The 17775-nt window shown below is 38.6% G+C and overlaps 1 protein-coding gene across 2 annotated transcripts; it reads left to right on the plus strand.

Annotated features, from left to right (window-relative positions):
* The first annotated feature begins 4728 nt into the window (after positions 1-4728).
* Positions 4729-13149, plus strand: LOC128629196 (apoptosis regulator BAX-like). Of its 2 annotated transcripts, none has more exons than XM_053676113.1 (6): positions 4729-4815; positions 6895-6937; positions 7036-7194; positions 9606-9741; positions 10310-10414; positions 11574-13149. In XM_053676113.1, exons 1-6 carry the CDS (start codon positions 4782-4784, stop codon positions 11670-11672), a joined length of 576 nt encoding a protein of 191 aa, XP_053532088.1. In that variant the 5' UTR covers positions 4729-4781; the 3' UTR covers positions 11673-13149. The 2 variants fall into 2 exon arrangements, with proteins under 2 accessions (XP_053532088.1, XP_053532089.1); XM_053676114.1 differs by having other exon boundaries at positions 4744-4811; positions 6894-6937.
* The last annotated feature ends 4626 nt before the right edge of the window (positions 13150-17775 follow it).

Genomic DNA, 17775 nt, shown 5'->3' on the forward strand with positions numbered 1-17775 from the left:
ATCTTTTTACATTTGTTTTTCATTTTATCAGTATGCAGACCCCAGGTCAGCTTCTCATCAAAAAAACATTCCTAAAAATCTCACAGCCTTGACCTGTTCAAGGTCTAGCCCATATCATTTAAGTGGTACTGTTTTATGACGTTTAGAGAAACCTATACCTTGTGATTTTGAAATTGATAGTTTAAATCCCCATTCATTTGCCCACTGTTCTACTTTCCCTATTGCATGTTGCATTTTCTTTCTTAAATATTCTACATTCCGACCCCTAACCCAGAGTGCCCCATCATCCGCATAAAGTGATTTTCCTATATTTTCTCCAACATGATCAAATATGTCATTAATCATAATATTAAACAGTACTGGGCTACATACACTGCTTTGTGGGGTACCATTTTCCACTGCATACCTATTTGAGTACTCTGCACCTACTCTAATTTCTATTGCACTGCTGTTCAGGAAGTCTAATACCCAATTATACATCTTACCATTTATTCCTAATTTGTCAAGTTTAATTAGAAGTCCATCCTTCCGAAGCATATCATACGCTTTTTCAACATCAAAAAATACAGCAATTACACTTTCTTTGTTAGTCTGAGCCTTCCTAATTTCTGACTCTAGGCATTATATAGAATCCATTGTCCCCCTCCCTTTGTGAAATCCTGACTGATACGGTGAAAGAAGCCCTTTACTTTCTATATAGGGATCGAGTCTATCTGTTACCATCCTCTCCATAGTTTTGCCTAGCTGTGACGTTAATGCTATGGGTCTATAGCTTGCTGGATCTGACAGGTCTTTTCCAGGTTTGAGTATTGGAGCTATAACTGCCTGTTTCCATGTTCTGTTTTATAAATAAAAAAATTAAAATAAAAAACGCCTAGCGACTATTTGGACAAACCGTAGCAACTTTCCAAATAATGGCAGTACTGTCCTGCAAGCGCGAGGTCTTGCTTTCCCTCTGCACTCTCACCTCTCTCTGCGTCTGCTCTGTCCAGTGAGGGGCCGAGAGCAGATTTAAGAACGTCATGGATAACGAGACGCGCCCTGCGTCCCAATTTACATCATTCATAGACGAATGGAATGCAACATGTTTTCCATGTAAAATAGTCCACGTTATTACAGCCTAGTTCTCTTGTTCAAAGTAGTTATAGTGTTCGGGAACATTTTTGATCATTCATGTTCCACACCTGTCCGTTATATAGCTTTCTAAAAGTTATTTTAAAAATCATAAAAGTGATGAAAAGTAATTTAAAAAGTATAAAAGCAAAAAAACCTTTCTATCTATCTATCTATCTATCAAAAACAGATTATAGATGATAGATAGATATATAGATAGATAGATTTTATATAGAATAGATAATCATTATACCTGGTCTCCTCCAATATGGGGGGAATGGGGGCGTGTCACATGATAGGGGAGGCTTGGGGATGGCTTTAGTTACAAAAGGTTGAGAACCTTTGACCTACAAGGTCTATAATACGTATATTAATAAAGCAAATTAGATACTTAAATGGCTAAATGTAATTTATATAAACAAACAAATTAATAAATACATTTTGTATTAAGTGAAAAACATTTATACACACGACAGTCAAAATAGTACAAAAAACACTGGCTTCATTCGAAACCGCATACTTACCTACTACACGGTATGCAAAAAGCAGTACGCCAGAGGGGTAGTATGTTAAAATTCTCAGTAGGCGAGCAATTCCTGCATGGCGAACTGCTTCCGGCGAGATTTTGCAGTATGCAACCAATGGACACTACACGAGTCAAACAATCCCACAGTGCAGCAGGACTGGTGTGGACGAGCTCAGAAAAAGAAAACACGGAAGGCAGCGTCGGCTCTTTTTAAGTACTAAACCTTGGTTAAACACAACTTGCCGTGCAATACATACGGCATCGAATTGAGTAGTACTGTCACAGTACGCAATTTCGGACGCAGCCACTGAGTGAGCGACAGTTATGATATGCTTTTTTTTGTTCACCACGGTTGTAAAAAATGATTATTTGATTATTATTATATCTTTCCTGGCATCTCGAACCAATCTGGCCATTTTCCTCTGACTTCTTTTATCAAAAACGCATTTCCACGGACAGAACTGCCACTCACTCTATGTTTTTTTGTTTTTCACACCATGTGGTGGCTCAGTGGATAAAGGCTCTGGGTTACTTATCAGAAGGTCAGGAGTTCAAGCCCCAGCACTGCCAAGCTACCACTGTTGGGCCCTTGGACAAGGCCCTCAACTGCTCAGATGTATAAATGAGATAAATGTCAGAATAAGGGCATCTGCCAAATTCTGCAAAAGTAAATATATATATATATATATATTCTGTGGAATCTCTAGAGATTGGTGTTTGTGTGTGTGGGAAATTCCCAGGAGATCAGCTGTTTATGAAATACACAAACCACAATGGAAGTCACAAAAAAAAACAATCTTTCCCCATTCTGATGTTTGATGTGAACATTAGCTGAACCTCTGTCTGCATTGCACTGCTACCACATGACTGACTGAGCAGGTGTATTGGTGTGCCGTAAAGAAAGTGGATGGTGAGCATATATATCTTATAAAAGCAAAATGAAATGATGGGGGGAAAAAAAATATATATATATATATATATATATATATATATATATATATATATATATTTTCCCCCATCATTTCATTTCATTTCATTTTTTTATATATATATATATATATATATATATATATATATATATATATATATATATATATATATATATATATATATATATATATATATATATAAAGAACGGCGATCATCTAGTTGTGTCTCCAATGACACAGGACATTATTTACATTATTTGCACTTAGCACTGGGAGTAACGGAAAAGGGAAGCCACTAGAGGGCGCTGCATCTTAAATTTGGTTGAAAATCAAAAGTTTTTGTTACGCATGCAAATTAAGATCAAATTTGATAAAACATTTGGGGTTTAAAATCGCCTCTGTTCACTGGGATGCTGTTTATACCTGATCTGAATCGTTACTGGGGAAACAAAAACCACCTACTACACACTTGAGTACATAGGTATAGTGTTGATTATATTTATATTATTATTAATGATCTTGCTCTAAATATATTACTACTTATTATGTAGTTCATAGTCTGCCATTTAAGACACAACTTCTCTTCCTCTACATTTCAGTTGAACAAATGTATCATCTGGGTCTTTTTAGCTTCCTCGTCTGCTTCTACTGTATTTCGTCCTGTGAATCGTTGACCCTGTAAATGTTATATAAGTATATCTTATTACTAGATAAGCATTCAATTTGAGACACAGATCACAGTAGATGAGTGTGCTGTGAATCTTTTGGTTGGATATTGAATGCAATTTTTGGGTAATTTCCTTGGGATTTTAATCCAGATTAGCAAAACGAATATTATATTTCACTACCGTGGAAGCGATATTGATGTTTATAATAAGACATTTACATTGAATGTACTTTGCAAATACATTATCCTTACGTGTAAATGAGAAAAGAAACTTTGGGATGCATGGAATTAAATATAGATCATAATTTTTTAAAAACACGTTACCGACTGAGAAACAACAAATTTATTGTGATATACCGTGTCTTGAATATACACTATATAGCCAAAAGTTTGTGGAGACTTGACCAGAACACTCATATGTGCTTGTTGAACATCCCATTTGAGATTTAGTCCCTTGATGCTGTTATAATGAACTCCACTCCACTTCTGGGATGGCTTTCCACTAAATTTTGGAGTTTGGCTGTGGAGATACAAGAGCATTCATGAGGTCAGGTGAAGAGTTCTAGTGAAAAGAAATCTTAATGCTACATCACACACAAAGACATTCTGTGTATTTGTGTGCCTCTAACTTCATGGCAGCATTTTGGGGAAGAACCACATATGGATGTGATGGACAGGTGTCTACATACGTTTGGACATATAGTGCATCTCTATGGTGTTGTTGCTGTTGTTGTGTTTAATATACGTTTTATTTGCCCTCCCTGCTGGAAAAAAACCCCCAATAGAAACATCACATAAATTCTAAGGGTTTCTACTACAAATACCATTACAAACCATCAGCTGTTAACCATTACAACCATTACCAAATGGCTTCCATTTCATACTAAGATGTACTAAGGACATAGGTCATTAATGGTATCCACTAGACATAACATCCCTGCTGAAACAAACCCCAATACAAACCATCACAGAAATTCTAAGGGTTTCTACTACAAATACCATTACAAACCATCAGCTGTTAACCATTACAATCATTACCAAATGGTTTCCATTACGTACTAGTTCGTATTAAGGACATAGGTCATTAATGGTATCCACTAGACATAACATCCATGCTGAAAAAACAAGCATAAAAACAATACAAAAAAACAAAACAGAAATTCTAATGGTTTACACTATAAAAAAATACCATTACAAACCATCAGCTTAGCATTAAAACCATTACCATTACCATTATTGGTCCTTAATGGTATCCACTAGACATAACATGCCACCAGTAGAAGGGAACAAATTACCAGTAGAGACCCACAAGGACCATTTTTTTTTAACATGGAATCATATATTTATTATTTTCCCGCTTATCTCTAATGCTGTAATAGTAACATAGCACTCTATTTAATAATTTAAAATAAATAAAAAATTAATTTATTAAATGTAAAAAATACAGATGTAGATGAGCGTGCACTTCCGGGTACGCCCTTCTTCCTGCCCCTAACGTTTGCGTCACTCAAGGCGGAAGTCCAGTGTAATCATTTTTCACACGAACATGGCAGCGGCGCTATCAGGAGAAGGCGATGCGGGTAAGACTAATTTAACCAGTAAGGTTCAACGCAGTATTCAACATGTCTAACAAAACACTAGTGTATTTGAATCGTTTATATATATATTGATATATATTTATATTGGCAAATAAATAAAATAAAATAAAAGAGATACGGAAGCTTTGTGAACCTCATGTCGGCTAGCAGGCTAGTTAGCATAGCTAAGCTAACGGGAGACAGAAACATGCCCGTACATATTCTCAGCTCGCTGTCAGTGTCAGTGTGAGTGCCAACAAAGACCGGCGTTCACACTCGCTCATGTTTAACAAACAGGTAACATCTTAACAGCCTCCTGGAAATATAGTGCTTTATCAGTTAGATCATGAGCTGATCATGATGATGATGTTGATGTTGTTTTTCTTGACAGAGGGATGACATCATCATCATCATCATCATCATCATCATCTCTGTGTTGATTGTTTAGCTCCACTGATTAGTCAGTGTTTACTTGAATTAGTGCTGCTCATGTAGGAAGTGTAGTCATGTACAAATAATAATAATCATAATCATAATAATATGTCCTGTCTCCTCTTTAGAACAAAAAGTAAAATCCTTAATATTACACTTCTAGTTCATATATAGGTTATGTGATCATAATAGGCCATGTGATCATGTGCAATTGTGATTTAATTTACTTTGCTGAGTCATTGGTTGTCGTTGGAGAGAAACGAACAGGCCAGCAGCCTCGTCTTCAATCTGTGGTCCTTCTTTCACACTCGCGTACAGAACTTCATTCATTCAGTCATCTTAAGTAACCGTTTAAGTATCCTGATCGAGGATGTGGTGGATCTGGAGCCACATCTATTCAGGGAACACCGGGCATGATATAGGGACAGGGGCATACCCTGAACAGGATGCCAGTCCAGCACCATGCGCATGCACACACACACACACACACACACACACACACACACACAGACGTGGACGTGAGGAGAATGTGTGTAACTCTGCGCAGACAGTAACCCGAGCTCAGGATCATACCACTGGAGCGGTGAGGTGGTGCTGCTTGTTGCCCGACATCAGATTATGGCGGCAGGACGTTAGAGTTAAGAGTGCTTTCAGAAACAGTGTAACAGTGAGTACCCCAATGTACACGTTTACCAAATGATTTTGCAGAATCTATGAGGTGCAGTTCGTTGGAAATAATGTGATTTTGGCAGTGTGGAGTGTCATTTTGTCTACTTTATGTTAGGCTGTGTTTTATTCTGCGTGATCACACCTAGAAATAATTTGAGCTTGGATTTGTTCTGTCAGTGAGATGTTTACAAATATGAATAGTGTGCATAATTGTTTGGAATTTTTATTTTATATACACACACACATATATATATATAAATACACACACATGCATGCATACATACATACATGGATGCTGTCGATTTGGTGTAATTAAAACAAATCTTCTTTGTAGGCGTTGAACAAAGGTGGCGTGAAAGTCAGTTTAATAGTTTGTTTTGTTCATTTTATTTCTGTTTTGCAGTCAGTTCGTGAGCTAGTTTATATATCGTGATACGCGTTGCGTATCGTAGAAACCTCCTCGTGTTGTGACACGATATTTTTGTGACACCGCCCGGCCCTAACTTAGAAGACGCTTTACCTAATACGTTAATCGTATAGAGGCTTATAAAAGACGACCGAACAATGGCAGTGGCCAAGCACACACACCCATTAACAGCTGAATCTAAAAATATGTAGGTGGCAACACAGTCAACAGTGGGAAATGTTATTGTACTGCGGTCAACAGATTATTGTCGGTGAGAGTGCCGTGATCTTGTGCCTCATCCTGTGCCTCATCCTGTCATCGATAGTTCATGGTGTTGAGCGATGACTCGCAGCGCATAACAGTGCGAACTCTTCGGCTTTTGTAGAAACTGAAACTTCACGTTGCTGTATGCCTTTTCATGTTTCCTTCCTGTCGTGTTTGGCGAGAAATGAGTATTAACAAATAGGCTGAAATGTAACCATGACCCTAAATATCAGCTCGGTCTGGTTTCTCGTATGAGATTAAACCGAGCTCTTACAGACGATGGCCTGAGCTGTGACATTTTTTTCTTTCAGGCCCTGACCAAATATTAGAAGTAGGAGCTGTGCTGCTGAAGGAGTGAGGCTCCATCCTGTCTTCCTTTATTTTATTGTATTATATTATATTTTGCCTCATTCCTCTATCGAGTCTGATCCTTCTTTCTCTATGACGCACAGTTTCATTTATGAGCGAGTTCATCGTCATGGGGACAGCGGCACCGTTGTATCGCGGCACGAACTGGGCGGGAGCGAGCTCTGCGACCCCACCCATAAAAAACTCGCTCAGTGCTTACAGCAGATTGGAGACGAGTTGGACAACAACGTAGACCTACAGAGGTGAGATCACAATTTTGTGTCACAGTAAATAAAATTTTGTTCTCTGGACATTAAGTAAACAAACCTTGGTCTGAGCTAACAGAAACCAAATAATGAAAGTGTTTTGCATTTCTGCATTGATAAATACATCATTCAATAATAAGTTTCCTGTCGTGTCAGTAATAAACGTGTGATGTCTGCCTGCTTCTTATGTTATATACTTTTATTATTATGTGTTCAGTTCAACCTGTACGTGTGTGTGTGTGTGTGTGTGTGTGTGTGTGTGTGTGTGTGTGTGTGTATACAGTGGGGGAAATAAGTATTGAACACGGCAACGTTTTTTTCAGTAAATATTTTTCCAAAGAGCCTGTTCACATACATTTTTCACCAGACAAACTCAAGAAATCCGCAAATATAAAGAATTCACAACGTTAAAGTCCATAAATGAAGTTATGTGTAATAAAGAGGAATGACACGGGGAAAAAATTATTGAACACGCTAAGTGAAATGTATTTAATACTTAGTGGAGAAGGCTTTGTTTGTAATGACGCTTCAAGACACTTCCTGTATGAAGAAATTAATGGGCCGCAGTATTCAGGTGTGATTTTGGTCCGTTCTTCTAAACATATTGTCTTTAAATCTTGTTCAGTTGGATTCGAGTCAGGTGATTGGCTGGGCCATTCTAACACCTTGATTTTTTTCTCTGAAACCAATTGAGAGTTTCCTTTGCTGTATGTTGTGGATCGTTGTCCTTCTGGAAGCTCCACCCACGTCTCATCTTCATCAAACTGGTGGATGGCAGCAGATTCTTCTCAAGAATCTCCCGGTAAAGGGCTCCCTTCATCGTTCCCTCAATTATATGATGTCTGCCAGTACCATGCGATGAAAAACAGCCCCACACCATGATGCTTCCACCTCCAAACTTCACTGTTGGTGTAGTGTTTTTAGGGTGATGTGCAGTGCCATTTCTTCTCCAAACATGGTGTGTAGTATGACGGCCAAGAAGTTTAATTTTGCTCTCGTCTGACCAGACTACACGCTCCCAGTATTTCATAGGCTTGTGCAAATGAGTTGTAGAAAACTTTAAACGAGCTTTGACATGCCGTTTCTTTAGTAATGGAGTCCTGTGTGGTGAGCGTGAGCAGTGGAGTGCATTGCTTATTGTTTTCTCTGTAACGATGGTACCTGCTGCCTCCAAGTGTTTCTGGAGCTCTTTCCGAGTGGTCCTTGGTTCTTGGGCTACTCTTCTGACTATTCTTTTGACTCCCTGGTCAGAAATCTTGCGAGGAGCTCCTGTGCGTGGCCGGGTGATGATGGAGTGATGTTGCTTCCACTTGTGGATAATGGCTCCACTGGTGCTTACGGAAGATTCAGCAGTCTTGAAATACGTCTGTATCCGATTCCATCAATATGTTTCACAACAATAAGGTTGTGAATGTCTTGGGAGAGCTCTTTGCTTTCACCCATCATGAGATCTTTCTTGTGTGACACCTTGGTAACGAAAAGCCTTTTTTATAGACCTGTGGTTTTCAAAGTGGGGGCCACCAGGGGGCGCCCGAGGGGCCTCAACAATTTGGTGTGAAAAAAAATTCTCACTCTCAGACGACCACACACACACCCCATCAATCCCTAATGTAAAGATGTAAGATGTAATTATTAATAAAAAAAAAAAGGGGGGGGATATATTCAGACGTCTGTATTTTTAATGTGTTTTAAAGACATCTTGCGAAAGGGGGGCCTCGGTGAAATGTTAATGCCATTTGGGGGGCCTTGCCCTGGGAACGTTTGGGAACCCCTGTTATAGACCATCAATTTACTGACCCAGCTGATATTAATTTGCACAGATAGGGGGTGTAATTACTTACGGATTTCAGCTGGTTCCGTGCCTTACCTTGGCTTGGAGAACTGCTTTTTCTTAGTGTGTTCAATACTTTTTTTTTTTTCCTGTGTCATTCCACTTTATTACACATAACTTTATTAATGGACTTTAATGTTGTGAATTCTTTGTACTTGTGGATTTCTTGAGTTAATACTGATGTCTGGTGAAAATTTCATGTGAATAGCCTCATTGGAAATATATTTACTGAAAAAAAAGTCTAATACTTCTAATAATTATTTCCCTCCACTGTGTATGTATGCATGTGTGTGTGTGTGTGTGTATATATATATATATATATATATATCGTGATTGCTGATGTCATAGGATTACAGGTGATTATGCAGGATGTTCCTGCCATTTATTTTAAAATATACTGTTTATATATTTTTATTCCTTTTTTATTTTTCTTATTTACACGTGTGTGTGTGTGTGTGTGTGTGTGTGTGAGAGTGCGTGCGTGCCAGAGTCGGATGGAACAAGGAGGAAAATCCCCCTTTTGTACCATATTTTCACAGTTTCTCTCTCTCTCTCTCTCTCTCTCTCTCCATGACAGAATGTTAGCCGACTCAGCTCTCCAGCCAACTAAAGAAGTGTTTGTGAAGGTGGCGCGTGAGATTTTCTCGGATGGGAAGTTTAACTGGGGCAGAGTGGTGGCGCTTTTCTACTTTGCTTGTCGACTTGTGATCAAGGCAAGGACACTAATTAACTCGGCCTTAATCAAAGCCTTTCTTCCGTCTCCAAGACAGGATTCTTTATCCTTTTCATGCCCAGTTACTCTCAGTGCGCAGTAGTGCTTGAAAGTTTGTGAACCCTGTAGAACTTTCGACTTGTCTGCATAAATACGACCTAAAACCTCATCATATTTTCACAAAGTAGACCAAGAGAACCCAGTTAAACAAACGAGACAAAAATATTATACTTGGTCGTTTATTTATTGAGAAAAATGATCCAATATCCGTCCCATATCTGTGAGAGACAAAAGTATGTGAACCTTTGCTTTCAGTATCTGGCGTGACCAGTACTGTTAGGACTTTTGACGATGTTTCATGTCATATTTCTGCAGATATATAGCAACTTGTACAAACTATATACAAACTTTAAAGCACCAGTCTAACTTGAAACTGAGGGAAGTCTCGTTTCTTTCGTAAATCTGTATTTTTCCCCCTATCCCTGTATCTGCCTCTGTTAGCTATCTTTACATTTGCATGAATCCTCATTACATTTTTCGACCTGTTTCTTCTTCACGCGCAATTTCAGGCTCTCCTGACGAAAATTCCAGACATCATCAGAACCATCATCAACTGGACTCTGGACTACCTGCGGGAACATGTGATTAATTGGATTAGGGAACAGGGAGGCTGGGTAAGTGTCTCGCTGCTTATTTTTTGATTGGGACATGCAAGATAAATTTTCATATTCACTTAATCTCATATATTATGGGCGTTTAACTATACTGGATACTAATATCCCACCTAGATTATTATTTAAACAAGTAAGCAAGTACACTTTTTTTTCAATGATTTATTCTTTATTGGGTTTTCTGATTTTTACAAACAGACAAGAATGTAGAACAAACATATGCTCAATCACTTAGCACAAACACCATAAGGAAAGAGACACAAAACAAAATGAGAACAAATCAATGCAAATAATAATAGTACATACAAAAAGTTCACACTCATCCATTATTTTTATTTTCCCCACATTTTAGAATAATAATAAAGTCGTCAAATCTCTGGAATAACACAAGTGGAACTATGAGAATTATGTTGTGATAAAAAATCTAAAATAAATCTAAATAATTGAGTATTTTAGCATCTTCAAAGTAGATGTCCTTTTTGAGCAGAATTTCCAGAAATGTATTCTTGGTGTTTTCTCGACCGATTTCTTGAGGAAATTCCATGAGATGCTTTTTAAACAGTATTAAAGGAGTTCACACCGACGCTGGACTCTTATCGGCTGCTTTTCGGGATATTTCTCTCCAAGTCGTCCTTTTAAAAAATATTTTTTGTTAATTAAAATGTTATTTTCCTAAGGAAAGAAACGAATATGTCAGCACGATTATAATTTTGTCTACGACACCGATTTCAAACATTTAATCACACACCTTCAGACCAAAAGGTCTTTAAGATCATGAGAAACATTTCAGTCGGGTGTCCACAAACTTTTGACTGGTAGTTAAAAACTTGACACATTTGGGGGAAAAAAAAAATTCAAATGGGGTTCTATATCTATCAGGTTCCATACGAAACTATGACATTGTTACTGTGACCATTTGTGCAATATTGTTCCTACCTCGCCACAAAAGTACTGCAAACTGCAAAAAATCAAGAAATTTCCTCCACTTAGAGCAGTAGATATCTCTCCTCACGTGTAAACTAAAGGAAGGTCTCTTGTAGGCTGCCACACGCCATAAACCAGGAGTGGAGACCAACAAAGATCAAGTATAATATTGTTTTTATCTCTCTGTCTCTCGCTCTCTCTCTCTCTGTCTCTCCCTCCCTCCCTCTCTCTCCCTCAGGAGGGGATCCAGACCTACTTTGGCACACCGACCTGGAAGACCGTCGGCGTCTTTCTGGCTGGAGTTCTCACCACTGTCCTGGTCATGCGCAAGATGTGAAGGGGAAAAAAGAGAGGAAAAAAACCCGAGAGCAAGGCAAGAAAAGAGAGAGGACTGAAAGAGGGAGCGAGAGAGCTGACTGAAAGGGAACAGAGAGATTGCGAGACAGAGAAAGGCAATAAGAGGCAGATCCATTGCTATGTGAACGGAGAGAGAGATTCGACTGAGATCGGATGATAAAGAGAGAGCCAAGCATGATGTTTAATCGCTCCACTTCGTGACTTTTGAGCCTATTTCCTTTCTCGTCTATATATATATACACACACACGCACTGAAAAAAGGAAATAAACAGAGAAAGACGTGTGAAAGGATGTGTGAGAGGAGGTGGTGTTGGGCCTTACTTTTAAGTTATTTATTTTTTATCATCAGGCAAATTCAACAGTAATTGCCTTTGTCTTTATACATGGACAAGATTAGATGTTTAGATTAGACTTTTGAAGGATTTGACAGACTCTTCCTGTACTAGGAAATGATCTGCATGTCTACTTGAATCGTTCTCCTCTTGCAGTGAACACATAGAGAGAATTGCACATACTTACTACTTTCAAAGGGTTTATAAAGGCTTTATAAGCATGCCATCGATATTTTACCTCATTAATGTCTGCTTTTTTTAAATGTTATCTAAAGTTGTAGCCGTTAGCAGTAGGTTCAGGAGGTACTCTGCTCTGTCTCCCTCTGTTCTTTCTCTCTTTCCTTCCTTTCATCTCAACACCCAGATTGTCCTACTAGTGAGTGAGCGTGTGTGTGTATGTGTGCGTGTATGTGTGTGTGGGGACACGGTTGTGATTTTGGTGCTGAAGTCATATGCAGAGGCACAGTGGGGGGGTTCGCAGCTTTGACTGAGAATAAGAGTTCATGTTTCTGACAATCTGATAATGCAGGGAGTTTATTTGAGTCCTGATCGGGTTCTTTACCAGTTTCTCACAGATATGAGCCAGTTACTGTGTAGTGTGCTCGGACCCGGAATAGGACCAAAAAAATGCTCGAACTAACAGTCATCCAGGACTTTATATGTATAAATATATATTTATACATACATACATATGTAGCAAGGTGGAAAATAGTGTTATTATTTAAATTGATTCATTCACAGAATAAGTTATTAAATAGATTTAAAGGGTTAAAGATATTCTTAGTCCCAGTACTGTACTTTTTTTCCTTGATTTATTCAAAACACAAATCACATGCAATCACACTTTTATACACCTTCTCATTTTGTGGTATTTGGATACAATATGTTTTGTTTTTTTTGTTTTTTTAAAAATGTTTTTCTTCTTACGTTGACAGTGCCTTGGCCTTTCTTATTGTAAATCCACTTTGATACGATCACCATTTCCTCTGTCTTTTCTTAATGTTTGTATGATTGTATGAATTTCGCCGGAGCTGTTTTCTCTGTGATCCCTTTACCTTTTTTATTTTTTTTTTTGTAAGTTGTAACGAGTAATAATAAAATGTTTTTACGACTTTCAATTCTAAACGGATGGAGAACGAGTTTGTTACGGGGCCTAAACGTGACTGATCGGGATTAGTTTATTTTATTTTATTTATTTCTTTTTTAAAGCATCACAATGTTCAAATCACCTTCACTAAACTGATTCCAGCTTCGGATATTGCGCTGATTTTTGTTACGCTGAATTCTCTGATCTGAAGACGTGGATTAATGGTCTACGACGGTAGTTTCAATTCAGATCACAGATTTATATTAATGTACTCCTTCCAATACATGATTGTTTCAGCAGTGGGGGTGAATACTTACGCAATCACTGTAACCTTTTATGTTTTTTATTCGTAGATAATATTATACTGATCATACTAATCTTCTCTGCACTTTCATTTATCCACAGCTTGGTTTAGATTCATGACATACGTTCCCGTTAGGTCCATTTCAGTCCAGACTCGAACACTACCAATGTGTAGAAGTTCAGGAGAGGTGAATACTTCTGCAAAGCACTGCATGCTCAACACCTTACCCCATGTTTGATTAACTACATACCGAACAACCGTTATAGAATTTCCTAATAAATCAATGTATTAAGATCAGTCACGGGTTTTGGGGTGGGAGATCGACGCTTGATTTTGTTTCCAGTAAAAAATCATAGCATATGAATATACGGTATATGTATAAAAGAATATGTGGCGTGTGTGTGTATGTGTATATATATATATATATATATATATATATATATATATATATATATATATATATATATATATATATATATATATATATGTATATGTTTCTCTATTTCTCTCTCTGTCTTTCTCGGTCTGTCTCTCTGTTTCTCTATCTGTCTCGCTCTCTGTTTCTCTCTCTCTGTTTCTCTATCTGTCTCGCTCTCTGTTTCTCTCTCTCTGTTTCTCTATCTGTCTCGCTCTCTGTTTCTCTCTCTCTGTTTCTCTATCTGTCTCGCTCTCTGTTTCTCTCTCTCTGTTTCTCTATCTGTCTCGCTCTCTGTTTCTCTCTCTCTGTTTCTCTGTCTTTCTCTGTCTCTCTCTTGTTTCTCTCTGTCTCTCTCGCTTGTTCCCTTTTCTATCTTTTCTTCTTCAGAAATACGATTTCCTTTTTATTCTTTGTTTTCTGAGATACTCTAAATTTACTCTTGTTTGTGCGTGTGTGTGTGTGTGTGATTTTTCTCGCTGACCTGGGCGTCTGCTTCCGTGGTTGGGAGCATGGCTGCCTCAGGTACGGGTAAGTATGATTCCCTCACGCAGTGGCATGCTGTAAATGTAGCCACTACCACCAGCGTTGGACACGACAACATTCTGTCTGCGGCCCGTATGAATAGTGCCGTCGTGTTGTTTTTGAAAGCGGTGGACTTGGCCAACGAAATGGTAGACAATGGAGTTGTGCTTGATGGTGTGTTTACCTCAGTGCTTCCTTTGTCAACCCCGTCAAAAAAAGTCATCATTGTGATAATGTTCCGCCTTTTATTGAGGATGAGATTCTGTCCTAAACTTTAACTCGCTATGGAAAACTGGTCTCGCAGATCAAGAAGATAGCGATAACAAGTAAATCCCCTCTTGTAAAACATATCGTGTCTTTCAGACGTTCTGTGTACATGGTCATGAAGGATAATAATGATCTGACACTAAATGTAAAGGTGGACGATTTTAATTATGTCATTTATGCTACAACTACAACGATGAAGTGTTTTGGGTGTGGTTTAACTGGTCATCTGGTGTGGGCCTGTCCGGAAAAACGTGTCAATCCCGCAAATAGTAATGATGCTAACGAGGCCGCTGGTAACGAGGTTACTGCTGGAGAGGGTGATGGGGTGCATGGGGCCCAGACACCGAGAGCGGAAGCAGCAGTACCTTCTCAGGTGGAGACACCTGAAGCTGGCCCCTCTCACCAGGTGTCTGTGCTAAACCAGGTGAAGAAGAGAAAGCTGAGGTTGAGCCAGATTTATGCGCTAAAGATACACAAGACAGTAATGTGTCACTGGATAGTGTTGATCAGTCTCTAGCTGATGAAGTTGGGGATGAAAGCTCTCACTTGGAAACGGAAGAGAATGTGTTCAAGGTGCCCCAGAGAAAGAGACGGCGAAACCATCCTCATACACAAGCAAAGAGGAAAGATGAGGTAAATTCCGTGGAGGTAGAAAGTGAGAGCGAATCATCTGACTGCAGTATTACATGTAGTTTAAATCGAAGTGGCTTTTCGAGCCGTGAATATAGCATAGATGACATCAAAGCTTTTCTGAAAAAAACTAAGCATGCTAGGAATGTGAGGTTTGACGAGTTTTTTCCGGATGTAGAACAGTTCGATGCCGACATATACGGCATCGAACTAGGCAGCCATAATCAAAGGCGGCCCTCATAAGAGCCTGATATATATCTTTGAGCAATGCCCTACTTGCTCCCCAGTCTCGCCCTGACAGACATCTCAGAACATTACTAATCTTTTTACATTTGTTTTTCATTTTATCAGTATGCAGACCCCAGGTCAGCTTCTCATCAAAAAAACATTCCTAAAAATCTCACAGCCTTGACCTGTTCAAGATTGCCCATATCATTTAAGTGGTACTGTTTTATGACGTTTAGAGAAACCTATACCTTGTGATTTTGAAATTGATAGTTTAAATCCCCATTCATTTGCCCACTGTTCTACTTTCCCTATTGCATGTTGCATTTTCTTTCTTAAATATTCTACATTCCGACCCCTAATCCAGAGTGCCCCATCATCCGCATAAAGTGATTTTCCTATATTTTCTCCAACATGATCAAATATGTCATTAATCATAATATTAAACAGTACTGGGCTACATACACTGCTTTGTGGGGTACCATTTTCCACTGCATACCTATTTGAGTACTCTGCACCTACTCTAATTTCTATTGCACTGCTGTTCAGGAAGTCTAATACCCAATTATACATCTTACCATTTATTCCTAATTTGTCAAGTTTAATTAGAAGTCCATCCTTCCGAAGCATATCATACGCTTTTTCAACATCAAAAAATACAGCAATTACACTTTCTTTGTTAGTCTGAGCCTTCCTAATTTCTGACTCTAGGCATTATATAGAATCCATTGTCCCCCTCCCTTTGTGAAATCCTGACTGATACGGTGAAAGAAGCCCTTTACTTTCTATATAGGGATCGAGTCTATCTGTTACCATCCTCTCCATAGTTTTGCCTAGCTGTGACGTTAATGCTATGGGTCTATAGCTTGCTGGATCTGACAGGTCTTTTCCAGGTTTGAGTATTGGAGCTATAACTGCCTGTTTCCATGTTCTGTTTTATAAATAAAAAAAATTAAAATAAAAAACGCCTAGCGACTATTTGGACAAACCGTAGCAACTTTCCAAATAATGGCAGTACTGTCCTGCAAGCGCGAGGTCTTGCTTTCCCTCTGCACTCTCACCTCTCTCTGCGTCTGCTCTGTTCAGTGAGGGGCCGAGAGCAGATTTAAGAACGTCATGGATAACGAGACGCGCCCTGCGTCCCAATTTACATCATTCATAGACGAATGGAATGCAACATGTTTTCCATGTAAAATAGTCCACGTTATTACAGCCTAGTTCTCTTGTTCAAAGTAGTTATAGTGTTCGGGAACATTTTTGATCATTCATGTTCTATACCTGTCCGTTATATAGCTTTCTAAAAGTTATTTTAAAAATCATAAAAGTGATGAAAAGTAATTTAAAAAGTATAAAAGCAAAAAAACCTTTCTATCTATCTATCTATCAAAAACAGATTATAGATGATAGATAGATATATAGATAGATAGATTTTATATAGAATAGATAATCATTATACCTGGTCTCCTCCAATATGGGGGGAATGGGGGTGTGTCACATGATAGGGGAGGCTTGGGGATGGCTTTAGTTACAAAAGGTTGAGAACCTTTGACCTACAAGGTCTATAATACGTATATTAATAAAGCAAATTAGATACTTAAATGGCTAAATGTAATTTATATAAACAAACAAATTAATAAATACATTTTGTATTAAGTGAAATACATTTATACACACGACAGTCAAAATAGTACAAAAAACACTGGCTTCATTCGAAACCGCATACTTACCTACTACACGGTATGCAAAAAGCAGTACGCCAGAGGGGTAGTATGTTAAAATTCTCAGTAGGCGAGCAATACCCGGATAGCGAACTGCTTCCGGCGAGATTTTGCAGTATGCAACCAATGGACACTACACGAGTCAAACAATCCCACAGTGCAGCAGGACTGGTGTGGACGAGCTCAGAAAAAGAAAACACGGAAGGCAGCGTCGGCTCTTTTTAAGTACTAAACCTTGGTTAAACACAAGTTGCCGTGCAATACATACGGCATCGAATTGAGTAGTACTGTCACAGTACGCAATTTCGGACGCAGCCACTGAGTGAGTGACAGTTATGATATGCTTTTTTTTGTTCACCACGGTTGTAAAAAATGATTATTTGATTATTATTATATCTTTCCTGGCATCTCGAACCAATCTGGCCATTTTCCTCTGACTTCTTTTATCAAAACCGCAGTTCCACGGACAGAACTGCCACTCACTCTATGTTTTTTTGTTTTTCACACCATGTGGTGGCTCAGTGGATAAAGGCTCTGGGTTACTTATCAGAAGGTCAGGAGTTCAAGCCCCAGCACTGCC

Source organism: Ictalurus punctatus, chromosome 2 (assembly GCF_001660625.3).
Source record: "Ictalurus punctatus breed USDA103 chromosome 2, Coco_2.0, whole genome shotgun sequence".
In the NCBI taxonomy this organism is placed as follows: Eukaryota; Metazoa; Chordata; class Actinopteri; order Siluriformes; family Ictaluridae; genus Ictalurus; species Ictalurus punctatus.

Coding starts and splice junctions, on each gene's coding strand:
- LOC128629196 (XM_053676113.1), top strand. CDS start 4,782: ATGGCAGCGGCGCTATCAGGAGAAGGCGATGCGG. Junction 6,938..7,035: donor GGAGCTGTGCTGCTGAAGGA/GTGAGGCTCCAT, acceptor TATGACGCACAG/TTTCATTTATGAGCGAGTTC. Junction 10,415..11,573: donor TTAGGGAACAGGGAGGCTGG/GTAAGTGTCTCG, acceptor TCTCTCCCTCAG/GAGGGGATCCAGACCTACTT.